Source organism: Typopeltis vanoorti, chromosome 2 (assembly GCF_054136105.1).
Source record: "Typopeltis vanoorti isolate ZY-2024b chromosome 2, IOZ_Tvanoo_1.0, whole genome shotgun sequence".
NCBI classification, from domain to species: domain Eukaryota; kingdom Metazoa; phylum Arthropoda; class Arachnida; order Uropygi; family Thelyphonidae; genus Typopeltis; species Typopeltis vanoorti.
The window spans coordinates 95,355,407-95,369,022 of NC_143550.1; the positions used below are offsets into that span (position 1 = coordinate 95,355,407).

General features: G+C 38.0%; 1 protein-coding gene across 1 annotated transcript in view; it reads left to right on the forward strand.

Annotated features, from left to right (window-relative positions):
- The window catches only part of LOC150109269 (uncharacterized), a 228,200-nt gene that overhangs the window by 145,633 nt on the left and 68,951 nt on the right, over positions 1–13,616 (forward strand). Inside the window, exon 6 of the mRNA XM_090401977.1 lies at positions 2,861–2,991. Within this exon, the coding sequence (XP_090258103.1) occupies positions 2,861–2,991 (131 nt within the window). The remainder of the gene's footprint in view (positions 1–2,860; positions 2,992–13,616) is intronic.

Below are 13,616 nucleotides of genomic sequence, written 5' to 3' on the forward strand. Positions count from 1 at the left end.
TTCTCTCCACTAGTCTCTGCAAATTACATCTTTTCAATCTTTCCTCATACTCGACATTCCAGAGGTCAGAAACTACCTTAGTCAGTCGCCTTTGGACCCTTTCCAACATCTCTTCATCCTTCTGAAAACCAGGTGACCAAATCTGGGCACAAAAGTCCATGTGTGGCCTAATCAAAGCCTTATACAATGGAACAAGAATCTCCCTACTTCTACACGTCAGTGTCCTCCTCATCATTCCCAGAAGTCTTTGTGTTGTCTTCACAATTTTGGCGATGTGACCCCTAAATTTTAGATCCTTATCCACTATCACTCCCAGATCTCTTATTTCCTCTACGTCCAACAATATATTCTCACCAAGCATAAATTCTGCATCCCATCTTTGTTTTCCAAATTTTAAAACCTTACATTTTGCAACATTGAACTCACATCCCCATTTGCTTGCCCAATAACTCAATTTATTCAAGTCTTCTTGCAAGGCCACAACATCTTCACTACTCTTTATGGTTCGTCCCAACTTTGCATCATCTGCAAACAACTGAATATCTCCATCCAAATCTTCGCCAATATCATTAATATACAAGTTAAATAGTAATGGCCCTAAAACAGATCCCTGAGGCACTCCACTAGTGACTTTCCTTTTCCTGGATATTGCACCCCCATACACAACTTGTTGATACCTATCAGATAGCCAGTCTCCAATCCAATGCACTAATCTAATGTCCAACCACATCTGCGCTAGTTTGACTGTCAACTTATCATGAGGTACTCTATCAAAAGCTTTTGCGAAATCCAAGTATATTACTGTGTATCCTTCTCCTCTGTCCAAGGAAGCAGTCACTTTATTGTAATAAGTAAGTAGATTACTAAAACACGACCTTTAGCAAATCCATGCTGTCCATCAAAGATTATACCATTGTTGTCAACCCAACTCTGGATCCTAGTTCTCACAAGCTTCTCCAACAACTTAACCACAATACCTGACACACAGATAGGCCTATAGTTTGATGCTTGAGTTCGATCACCTCCTTTATGAAGTGGCACAATCTTGCCCTCCTTCCACTCTTTAGGGACTTGACCAAGTGCAAGACTCGTATTAAAAAAATATGTCAAGGCAGGTGTCAACTCTCTGGCACATTCCTTCAGAATACGCGGTGATATATTATCAAGTCCCACAGCCTTATTTACATCTAGTTTACTCAACTCCCCAAACACCTCTTGCTCACTTACAGTCAGTCTCTCCTCCCCATCATCAACTGCTCTTAATCTCTCCATGAAGTCACATTCACAAGATTGAAAGATCTTTATGAACTGCTCATTAAGTATCTCCACCACACATTCTGCAACAGCTGTCTTTATACCATTTCCTCCAATCAATGTCATCCTTCCATAATCATTCTTTCTTTTGCTGGCTACATATCGAAAGAACTCCCTAGGATTCTTTTTAGCTTCATTAGCTAACTGCTGTTCATACCTCTCTTTAGCTACTCTCACCAACCAAGTCACTCTCCTTGCCTGGTCTTTGTAGAACTCATGAAATTGGTTACTTCCACTTCTCTTATGCTGCCTCCACAATGCCCTTTTTCTCTGTATTGCATGCTTAATCTCTTTATTCATCCATCTCACACCTAACTTATTTAACCTTCTCACCCGTGGTATACATTTAGACATTGCATCCACTAAATATTTTTTGAAAATCCCCCAAGCTGCATTGATCTCTTTTCCAGCTAACTCCTCATTCCATGCTACACCTGCAAGCTGTCTCCTGAGCTCTTCATAATCACCCCCCTTGTAGTTCCACATATACCCTTTTTTCACAGGCGTACTTGCACTGCTGGCAACCACCCAAGTAATCACCTCATGTCACTTTCACCAATTGGTGGATGATTTGATACCTCATTGATAATTACATCCTCCGATTAGATGACCAAATCCAAGACCCTTAATCCTCTTGTGCCCTCTGTTACATACTGTCTGAGGTAGTTATCCCTCAAAAACTCAAGAAACTCATTTTCTTTACTTCCAGTTGCTATCTCTTCATTCCAGTCTATATTGCCATAATTAAAATCACCCATAATGATCACCCTTTTCTTATTTGCTTGGCTTATTTGACCATACATTTCACTATCACCACCATCCACATTCCCAGGTCTATAACAACATCCCACCAAGTATTTGATTCTATTCATTTTATCTCACACCATACTGCCTCAAAACCACTGGCCCCATTTCCCCCTTGCATCTCTACCTTGTATGGACATAACTCTTTCTCTATCATCAATAGCACTCCCCCTCCCTTTTTACCCCTTCTATCCTCACGAAACACATCATACCTTTCCATCTCTATTCCTGTCAGGATGTCATCCTCATCTAACCATGTCTCACTTATTCCGACAATCTCTGGGTGCACAGATGCAATTAGTGCAACCATTTCATCCATTTCATATGATAACAGTTACAGTTATCATATCTGTTGCAACCACTTGATTCATAAGATGAGTGTTATATCTCTGAGCTTTGGTTGTTTGTATTCAGCTGTCTGGTTTGCTTGTTTTGAAGGGATTCTGAAAAGGAATCCCAAGTGCCTATGAAAAAAAATATGAGAATGACTAACTCGCCTGCAGTTGAAAAAATCTTATAAATGTTCTTTGTGTCATATGTGAGATTTGAAACCAGACCTTTCCAACCATTATTTCAGCTATTATCATAGCTGAAACTATAAACTGCAATTCAGCTCACCACTTCTTCATGCCCTTAGCCTACACTCATATTGTTCCTTTTAGATTTTAAATAATAATAAAATTTTATTGTCCAGTTATATAAAATCACTACTCATCAACAAAATTCATTTCCATGCTTCCAGGAATCCCCCATTTCCATGATTTAGAAGAAGTGGTATCCAATTCTGTCAGAATTTGTCGTGCAACTCATAGTGATGAGAGATGTAGGGCAGCTTGTGTGGCAATATCAGTGATAATTGCTCTCATGTTACAGGTGGGCCTCTTTCAGTGATTTGAATTAATTTTAATCTTGTGTAATCAGTTGAAAATCATTACTCATTCCATACCATTTTAAAAAAGGTGGAGATGCATCAGTGTTATTAACAAAACCCGGACTGTGTATGCATTGTCTTCACTCTCAGGTTATAGAGGAATAATGAAATAGAAAGTGCTTTTTCCTTCAAGGACATTATGTGGTAAAGCAATTCAAAAAGTAAAACTATAAGAGATTTAAACTATCCATGTTCCAGCTAGTCCGCACGGTTAGCCTAGTGGCTTTGTGCTTCGCAACCATATGACTGGGGAAGGAGTGTCCTAGGTTCGATTCCCGTCGACGATGTGAGGAGCTGAAGGATCTTCCTCAGCCGTAGCCAAGTTAGCCGGTCTTGGGCGTGGACAGCAGGGTTTTTCTCCCCAGTTTATCTGGGGTTTTTCATCCCGCAAGCAGGCAAACCGGCCCCGTGAACACACAGGGATACAGCCATGAATACTTCGAGGCATAGGGATGACCATTCTATTCTCATATTTCGGTTACGAAATACAAGCATGCTTGGAGGGTTGTGGGCCTTAAAGGCCTGTTAAAGCCATTGAGATAGATAGATAGATAGATAGATGTTCCAGCTAACATGTTTTTCAAATTTCAAAATGATAACCAGTTTTTAATGGTGTACAAGAAAATATGATCACATATCTGTATGACTAATATATGCTATTGAAACATTGTTTTCTATTTTGAAAGAACCATTGACTGATTTTGTTAGTTTTTGCCTTAAAAAGAAAGTGTGAATTAATGTTGATCTGTACAAAATTATAATGTTCCCAATAGTTTTCAGAAGCTCAGTTCAGACCTGTACATTTTTCTCATAAGAGGTGATCTTGGATATAAAATTTAGTAAAATATTTTAAATAATGGCTTCACACATATAAGAGAAAACTAAATAGAATTTATCACTCCTGTATATTTTGTTGAATATATCATGAGCTTCATTCAGGTAGAAGGCAGAATTGGCTACAACATTTAAATTATCACATGAGTCTTAGAGCATGTGCATACTTCCATATGTCTCAGTTGCAGCTATACAAGTAGGAAGAAATGCTATTAGATTTCCAGAGAAGTATAGTTGTATAATTTAAAACAATAAATAAAAAATTAAATTAAATTTTGCAAACAATTAATAGCAATCACTTCCCAAAACTTAGAGATAGGCATACAATCTATTTGATTAAGTTTAGGACAGTGGTCACATGATTCAAGAAATAGACGATCAAATTTGAACCTATTGAAGTGCAGCATCTTTGTTTGGTTCCATTGAATTCTATGTCGGTGTCAATGGCATGAGAAGCAAGGCCTGAACTGTCTGATTCCAGAAATCTTATATAAGCTTGATGTTCTTAGATTCTAATTGTAGCAGAATAGCCAGTTTGCCCAAAGTAGCAAAGATGACAAGAACAGGGTATTTGATAAACACCAGACAAGGATAAAGGTGATAATACATGGTGACCCATAAGTCATGAAGGGATTTAAAATGTGATTAACTCATTACTAATAAAAAAAAAAAAAAATCTCCAGGATCTGTATTTCAAAAAAAAATTTTTTTTTTTTAATAAATAAATAAAAAAAGGTTTTTTAATAAATAAAAAAGGTACTAAATGTTTAAATCCCTTTGTGACTTATGGGCTACCCTGTTTATCTTTGATAGGTGGTAGGAAAGAAGACAACTTCTGGGTTGGTTTGAAAGTGGTAAATGGATTATATCTGTAAAGAGTCCTTGCTATTTGTTAAGAAGTTCTTTTAAGATAGGCTGTGCAGATCTTTTTTAATGCTAGATTGCAATCTGGGAGGGAGAGAGAGAAATGACAATCAATTATTTTTCTGTATCAAGGTTTCACTGTATCCATTAAGTAATAGAGTGAGTTTTATTTTATTTAATTCTTCTAATAGAAGAGATTCAGAAGAACAAATAATGCATGCTCAGTGCACAAGGCTTTTGATAGTGCATACTTTTTCAGAAGAATGATGATGTAACGATGCATGAATATATTATTATTACGGGCAACTCCAAGGAGTCTGTAATAATAAAATATCCTCTGAATTAATCTTATTCAAATTACTGAAAGGTTTCTATGTCTCAATCATATCACCCCTTTTCCGCCTATCAACCAATTTCTGCAACCCACAAATCTTCAACCTGTTCTCATAAGGTTCATTCCATAGATCTACTATCATCTTGGTCACTCGCCTATCTGCCTGTAAAGGATGGCTTCCTATAAAGAAAGAATTCAGTATTACCCGTAGAGGTACAGTGTGTGTGTTAGAATATCCAAAAAAGGGACAACTGATTTACACTTAATAGTGAATTCATGTAAGTGTATAAGGAGTTAATTTGTCCCAAAATTGAAGTAGTTCTATTTTAGAGTAAGACTAGATTGCAACAGGGAAATCTTTTTGTAAAAGTTGTAGAGTTCTTGAAGTGGTATATTTGTAAATAAAGAAACTACATCAAAAGAAACCATCATCTCAAATGCTTGAAGATGAAGATCTTTAATTTTTTTCTTTGAGATCAAATCTATTTTTGATATAAGAGGTGGTTTTTTCAATAAAGTTTCATAGAAGTATTGAAAGATATTTTGCCAAAAAATAAGTAGGAGATCCCATGAAATCAACTATTGGATGTAATGATAATCAGATTTGTACACTTTAGAATGGCCATAAAAATGTGGGGGACAAGCATGATGAATGTGCAACTTTTCAATAGTATTAGCATCTAAAGAATATGTTTCATCTAATAATTTGTTTAGCTGGCTTTACGTAGATCTATCTCACAGTAAAACATTGTTTGTGATTATAATTAGTGGTATCCATCATATCCATTGCATTTCCTTTGTAAGATTTTGTATAACAATGTTATTATTTCAGTGTAAAGTTTGGAGAGCTTGTAATATAATATTCAAAGGAGGAGTTTTATACAAAATCTGTTCAATTGCAAACTGCAGTTTGTTAGTGTGATCTTTATGTAATTCCCTGATGCCTTTTTCTACACCTACCATAAAGTCTAAATAAGGCAGTCAATGTGTTACTTCAAAACCTTTTGACAATACACTTAATTCATCCCCGGTAAAAGATCGGTTTGTTAAATTTATGACCCAGTCATGAACAGAGCTGGGTGGTTGCTGAACAATTTGGCTACATTTTGTGGATGATATATTTGCAATATATTATCACACTGAAACAGAACTAGTTCTTCTACAATTAGAATCCAGAACATCGAGATTATATAAGATTTCTGGAATCAGAAGGTTTGGGCCCTACTTCTCATACCATTGGCACTAGACACAGAACCAAACCAAGATGCTGCACTACGGTAGGTTCAAATTTGATCATCTGTGTCTTGAATCGTGTGAAGTCCACAGCTCTGTCCTAAACTTAATTGAATATACTGTGTGCCTATCTCTAAGTTTTGGGAAGTTATTGCTATTAATTGTTTGTAAAATTTTAAGGTACTGTATTTTAAATTACTCAACTATACTTACTTTTCTGGAACTCTAATAGTGTTTCTTCCTACTTGTACAGCTGCAACTGAGACACATGGAAGTGTATGCATGTCGTATGACTGATTCTTATATTCATAATTTTATTGTTGTAGCCATTTCTCCTGCCTTCTCCCTGAATGAAGTTCATGATATATTGAGCAAAACATATAGGAGTAATAAGTTCTATTTAGTTTTCTCTTACATGTTTGAAGCCATTATTTAAAATATTATAATATGTTTAACATGCTTGTCTAAAACCATAATCTTTTAACATATCATGATAAAATTTAATCATGTCTTCCATTGAGAAGGGAGGTTAGGAAGTGTTAATTACAGCTGATATGAGAAAGGAGGAGGAGGAGTGTATATGCAGAAGGAAATTATTATGATAATCTCCATAGTTTTCCTACCACTCATGTCCTGTTAAGCATCTAATAATGATGTAAAATTTAATCATGTCTTCCATTGGGAAGGGAGGATGGAAAGTGTTAATTAATTACAACTTATGTGAGAGAGGAGAGAGTATATGCAGAAAGGCATTGCTATGAAAATCCCCATCATTTTCCTACTGCTCTGGCCCTTCTCTTATCGAGCTTTCCCTCCAAATACATTGTAGATATTAGCTTTCCTCTACATCTCCAACCATAACCTTGTCCACATTTCCTTTTCTACAGATTAACCTTCTCTCAGCCAGTCTATTACTCTGTGATGATACCAATTATGATGATCTCTAGGATTTCTTCACCTCTTTTCCTTGGTCTCTAATTACTGTTTTCATCCTTCCATTCCAAATACCCTCTAACCAAATAACTTAAACAGTCCTTGTCCTTCCTCTGTCTATACCTAATAACAGCTGTTAAAAATCAGCAACAACAAATCTAAAGCAGTGAATCCAAACCAAGTGAAGACTAGATACGAAAGAAGCTTGCCTCCTGCTCAATCTTTTTAGTCTCTTATGCACACAATAGCATAGAAGCAAGCTTTTATCACCAGTATCCAAAAAAGGAATTTAAAAGTCAGCTTTTAAATTATTATCTCATTTTCTTCACCATAATATTCTTGAAAGTGATAGAGAATATTATTAATGGCCAACTTCTTCACTACTTGAAAATCCACCAATTAATTATTGATAACCATTATGGAATCCATAATGGTTATCAGTAACACTTTCCATAGCAGATCTCTTAACTAATCTTACATGCCTTTAGATACCATTCGTGGAAAAGTTTGGAGAAACTGGTGTGTGTTCTTGACGTTTCCAAGGCATTTGATCAAGTTTGGCAATTATGGAGATCAAGTAGACCACAAGATGCCATCTGGTGGTCTACTTTCTGCCTTTTGTGACTTGATTGACAACTTTCTCTTTGTGGTCACTGTGTTTCTTCTCATCCTGGCACAACACATCATAATATCCATAGTGTTGTCAGCCTCCAAAAAAAAAAATTTTTTTTTCTAAACACTACTTTTCTGCACATCTTCAAATCCCAAATCTGCATAGAGACATAGAAATCAAGGACAACTAAGGTAAAGACAGAATGAACCAGAACACAGCATCCATTTTGGTCTAAATCCCTGAAAGGATGATGATAATGATTCTAGGGGTACCACAGGGCTCGATCTTTACTTGCACTGTTCCTCTCATCACTGACCTTCTCTCACTAACCTCAAATTCTGCCAAAGTTTTGCTGATGACAATGCACTCCACTCATCTTCTTCATTTGAGAAACCTTGTAGTGCTTATATAATTCAAACTTCAAGATCTTCTAAAACCATTATCTTATCTATAGCCTTTTCTATTTTGTTCTGTAACCATGAACTGATCTTCTTGTCATTCTCCAGTAGGGTGAAGATAATTGAGTGAATCTCAATGTTATCGAAACAGAATTTCGTCTTATATCTTGGATGACCAGTCATACTTCACCTCTCCTTACTTTTGATATTCCAGTTATCAAGGTCAATTTTTCTTTTCTTCTGTTAATTTTCACATTTAACCTATCTTAGCACACACCATGAGATCCGTATTGTCAGCCTCCAAAATTCTTTTTTTTTTTCAGTGAACAAAGCATTAGAGATAGGGATGATGGAAAGTTGACACTGGCAAACTTCCACACAGAATGAAACATACCCAAACCAAATGCAGATAGTAAATAGGCAGGCATTGGGACTTCCCAATGGTATATTGCAATTGATGAACATGGATAAATGTGGTTATCTTAGTGACTTTGATTGTGGATGTATTATCAGTGCAAGACAGATGGGTCATTCTATTACCCAAGTGGTTAGAACCTTAGGGTTCTCAAGGGCAAGCATATCAAGGGTCTACCATGACTATACCATCAACAGACGTACCAGCACCCAGCAAACAAGTTGTGGCCAACCACATGCCATTGATGACCTGGGTCAACATAGACCATCAGGCTCATACAGACCAACTGCAGGGCAATGGCAGCACAAATCACATCCAATTTCGATGTAGGAAGTCCAAGCAGCATCAGCGAGCGGGCAGTACAGCGTATCCTGCATACCATGGTCTATGGGAGCCGAAGCCCTAATCATGTACCACTGGTGACAGCTTGTCATCAGGCATTGCACCTTGCCTGGTGTCAGGATCAGCAAAACTGGACCTCTACAGAGTGGACCAGAGTCATGCAGTCTGATGAATTCCATTGTAAGTTGTACCAAGCTGATGGGAGGGTGAAGGTGTGGTGTTGACAGCAGGCCATGGCCCTGTCATGCCATGTTGGCTCTGTGCAAAGAGGTAGTAGCTCTGTGATGGTTTGGGGCTGGAGAGGTCCTTAAATTCTGTGAGCTACCCGAATGTGCTGGCTGACCACCTACACACTTTCATGGCCTTCGTGCATCCTGTAGCTGAGGGTTTGTTTCAGCAGCACAGTGTGCCACCCCACCAGGCTGCAACCACCCCAGGCATGGCTCAAGGAACACTCATCTGAGTTTAGGACCATCCAGTGGTCCTCAAGGTCTCTGGATTTAAATCCGATCAAATCTCTCTGGGATGCTGTAGAGCGAGACATGAGATCCATGTATCCAGGTCTGACATCTGAGATTACAGTTGTGGACAATGCTACAACAGGCATGGCTGGAGTTACCTCCAGCAACCCTCTAGTATCTGGTGGGGTTAATGCCTCGGAGAGCACAGGCTGTTATTCATGTTAGAGGAGGGCAGACATGCTATTAGGTAGGTATCGCTAATGTTTTGTCCATGCGTGTGTACTTCTCTCTGCACAACTTTTGTTTTTAGGATTTACTTTTGTAAATCCTAAATCTGTCCTACCTAGAATATTTTTCTCACATTTGGGGTAGTGCACCCAAAATCTCTCTAGGAGGTCTTTTGCTTAATAAATGATCTCCTTTCTCACAGATTCCTTACATTTGCTTTCTAATGGATTCTGTTTCTGCATTATAATTTTATAGGTAGTTCCATGGATGCTGCTCAACAGAACCACTTTGATGTTCTTCTAGCCAGTTTTCCTGTTTGTCCTGTCTCCTCCATATAAGACTAGCTAACTCACCTTCAGTAAAGGCTCTGATAAAGTTTCTTCACTCTACTCTATTCAGGATTCGATTCCAATCATTTTCAAGGAAAGTGCATTAAAACTGACTGATCTACAGAGGATCCTATATATATGTGTGTGTATAAATGCTTCCTTGTGAATTTACACCTAAAATTGTTGTGTTGCTGAATAATTTGATTCATTTATAAGTCCAGTAATCAGGAGTGATGATCAGAAATTACCTAGATTTGGAAATGAGCAGAAGTAAGAAAGAAATTAGTGTTTCTGCCAACAGCAGATCTAACTCAATCTGTCATCACTCTTTCATTTAATTAAAACAGTGACAATTTCCAACATGGGTAGAATTCTCTATCACAATCAGCAATTCATGAGGGCAACAGTGGGAATTTACTTACTGAAATATATTTTGCACACAAACAACTCTAGGGTGCACTCTCCTTGGAAAATGTAAAATTGAAATTACCACATGGAAGCATCAAATGCAAAACATAATGAGTTCACAAATGGTTATTTTCTTGAAGGATGCAAAATTTTGAATATGGACTTGAATTCATTTCTGAACTCTGTTTTTCATATTTTCATTGATAAAATCAAAAGGTGTCCATATGTATGAATTTAGTATAAGCTTTGGTTTTCTTGCATGTATTCACTATACGCTATATTGAAATAAGTATTTGGTACCTCTGTTTTAGAATGAAATATACTGATGTATTCATTTGTACTGTTATATACAGTCCTGAACTGTCAGTGGTATGAGGAGAAAAATCTGCAAACTCCAAAAAGGTGTGTTATCAATAGAATTCCATATCAGTGATCTCTCCAGTGGTAGGAAGTCAACTGTAGGCAACATTATTAGCACTAAAATGTGACAGGGCTATCTTGATTTTGATAAGATATGATAGATAGCGTAGCACATGGCACCAATGAGAAGAAGGACAATGGTATCCAAATCATCGCCGTCTTTGTTTAAAAATTTTAACTTAAGGGAGTTTGTTCAGTATAACGTCTCTGGGATGTATGCTTTTCCAAGAGTGGCTGGAGCTTGGTTCAATAATGATAGTGGTGGGAAAGTGTAAGGAAAGTGAGGATTTGAAGTGTGTCTCAGGTCATGGGATTGATGTCGTTGATAAAAGCCAGAATGTGATAGAAAATAGTGATATGATAGGAATTTACGATGTAGTACCAGATAGCATTGAGAGCAATGTCGAAAGTGAGAGTGAAAGTAAAAATACAGAGCGAGAGAATAACGAAAAAAAATGAAGAGTTAGTTGCAATTAGGGAGATCGCATGGTTGCACGGAGTGATACATAGGGCAAAACGGCAGCTGGAGTGATTGCAAAATTGTTTACCGAGCGCATCAGCTAACGGAAAGAAGCAAATGTGTGATAAGAAAAATAAGAGTATGATTGAGAGTGTAAGAAAAATGAAGGAGCTAGTGTTGTACGGTGATTCATTAGTAAGAGGTGTAATAGATGAGAGTTTGACAAAATTGTTACTTACTGGGTGCGAAAATTAAGGATGTAAGTGAGTCTATTAGAGCACAAAAGTAGAGGGTGAAAGAAACGATAGTAGTGGCAGGAATGAATGATTTAAAAGGAGAAAAAATTGCTATGAGAGAGGACTTGGAGGAATTACTAGAGGTAGCAAAAGAAAAGAGTCAGAGAGTTAAGATAGTGAGTCTGTTGCCACGGTATGACAGTGAAGAGTTGAGAAGGAGGGCCATAATTGTAAATGACTCTATGTGCAGGTTATTCAGGAGGAGTGGTGTGGAGTTTGTGGATGTGTGGAGTGAGTTTGATGGGCGAAAGGATTTATACAAGATGGATGATTTGCATCTGAATGGATTTGGTGTGCTGAGACTGGAAAAAGTGTTGTTGAATGAAGTGAAAGTGGATGTGCAGTATCAGAGAAACTAGAGTTATTAAGGGGGGGGGGGGATATGCAGACATCAGGGAGGCAGTTGAGTGTAAGAATGTGTATAATATGCCCAAGCTAGTACGAAGGACAACAAATCAGAATGGGATAGTTAGTATAAGGCATCAAGATAGGGGTGGGACTAATTAGGAACAAGAAGGAAGAATTTTTGGCCTTGGTTGGCTCTTCCTGGCCACAGGTTATTGGCATTTGAAACATGGCTGACAGAAGATGATATAGCTAGTGGGATAGAATGTGATGGGTATAGTGTGTTCAGGAGGGACAGAGAGAATAAAATGGGGGGGGGGAGTGTTATTGATGATAGCTGATGAACTGCAGCCAAGGAGAATAGAAGTTGAACTGCAAGATAAAGAAAAGAGCACGTTTGAGGCTATTTGGTGTGAGATTGAGACTAGCAGAACAAAATATACAGTTGGGTGCTATTATAGACCAGGTGATGGAATAGATGGTGGAGATAGTATGCATAAGCAAATAGATGCAATGAGTGGAAGGAGGGTAATTATTATGGGGTATTTCAACTATGGTAACATTGATTGGAAAGAGGAAAGGACACATGGGAGGAAGGAATTGGATTTTATGCAGTTATTATGGGATAACTATCTGAGACAGCATGTAATGGAAAACACTAGCGGGTTTGAGAGTGCTTGACCTAGTAATTGTATCTGAGAATTTGACTGTAATGAATATGACCACGTTGCCACCAATTGGTGAGAGTGATCATAATGACCTAGGAGGTGGCTAAGTGTGTGGAATTTTCAATTAAGACAGGGTACATGTGAAATTGCTGGGCTGGCAAGTATGGCTTAGGATTAGGCTTAGGAGATTGCTTGGTTCAGGGCCCTGGCATGTAAAACTGCAAGTGCTGGATGTTGATAGTGCATGGGAGGTGGTTAAGGCACGTTTGCAGGAGGTGATGGCTGACTGTATACCTAGAGTCCGAATAGTAAATCAAGTAGGAGTTAAATGTCGAAAGTTTATTTTTCACTTGGTTAGAGTATAATAAAATTAGTTTAATCCTTTATCCAAGTGTGAGCAAACAAAGTTTGTGCCTGAAAGTATCTTCAGGTCTGGGCTAAGGTGGGTACAACACCAGGGCAACTCCTTGCAAAGGTGGAGCAAGCTACCAACACTCTATCTCAGTATCTCCTATAATGCAAAACACATCTCCTTGCGGATATGTCTAATGTTATACATTAAGGGAAGGGCCACTACCCAGACTAGTTTCAACCTTTATTGAAGTCTCTTCAGTGGGAGCCAGGCCCAAGCGGAGATACTTATCCTTATAAGGACTGGCTTTAAAGGGGCGAAGCAAGAATGCTTTTCATCTTCCCCGTTATCTGTATAGGACGGTGTAGGGATAAGGTGTTATTGAGCTATTAAAGCTCGGATCATGGCAGGAGGGTAACAGCAATAGCCGAGCCTCAGTTAGAACTTCACTGGCTACAGCATTGCCATCCATTACCCTCGAAGGGTATTGGATTGAGTGAATCAATCACCGCATCTCACACTCGATTGAATCAATTCTTTCTTTTCCAGCGGAGATACTAGGCAGAAGCATTAGCAGGTCATCTCTACCTATAGGAGTTGCCAAATGGTGTGCCACCCTTTTTAATAAATTATT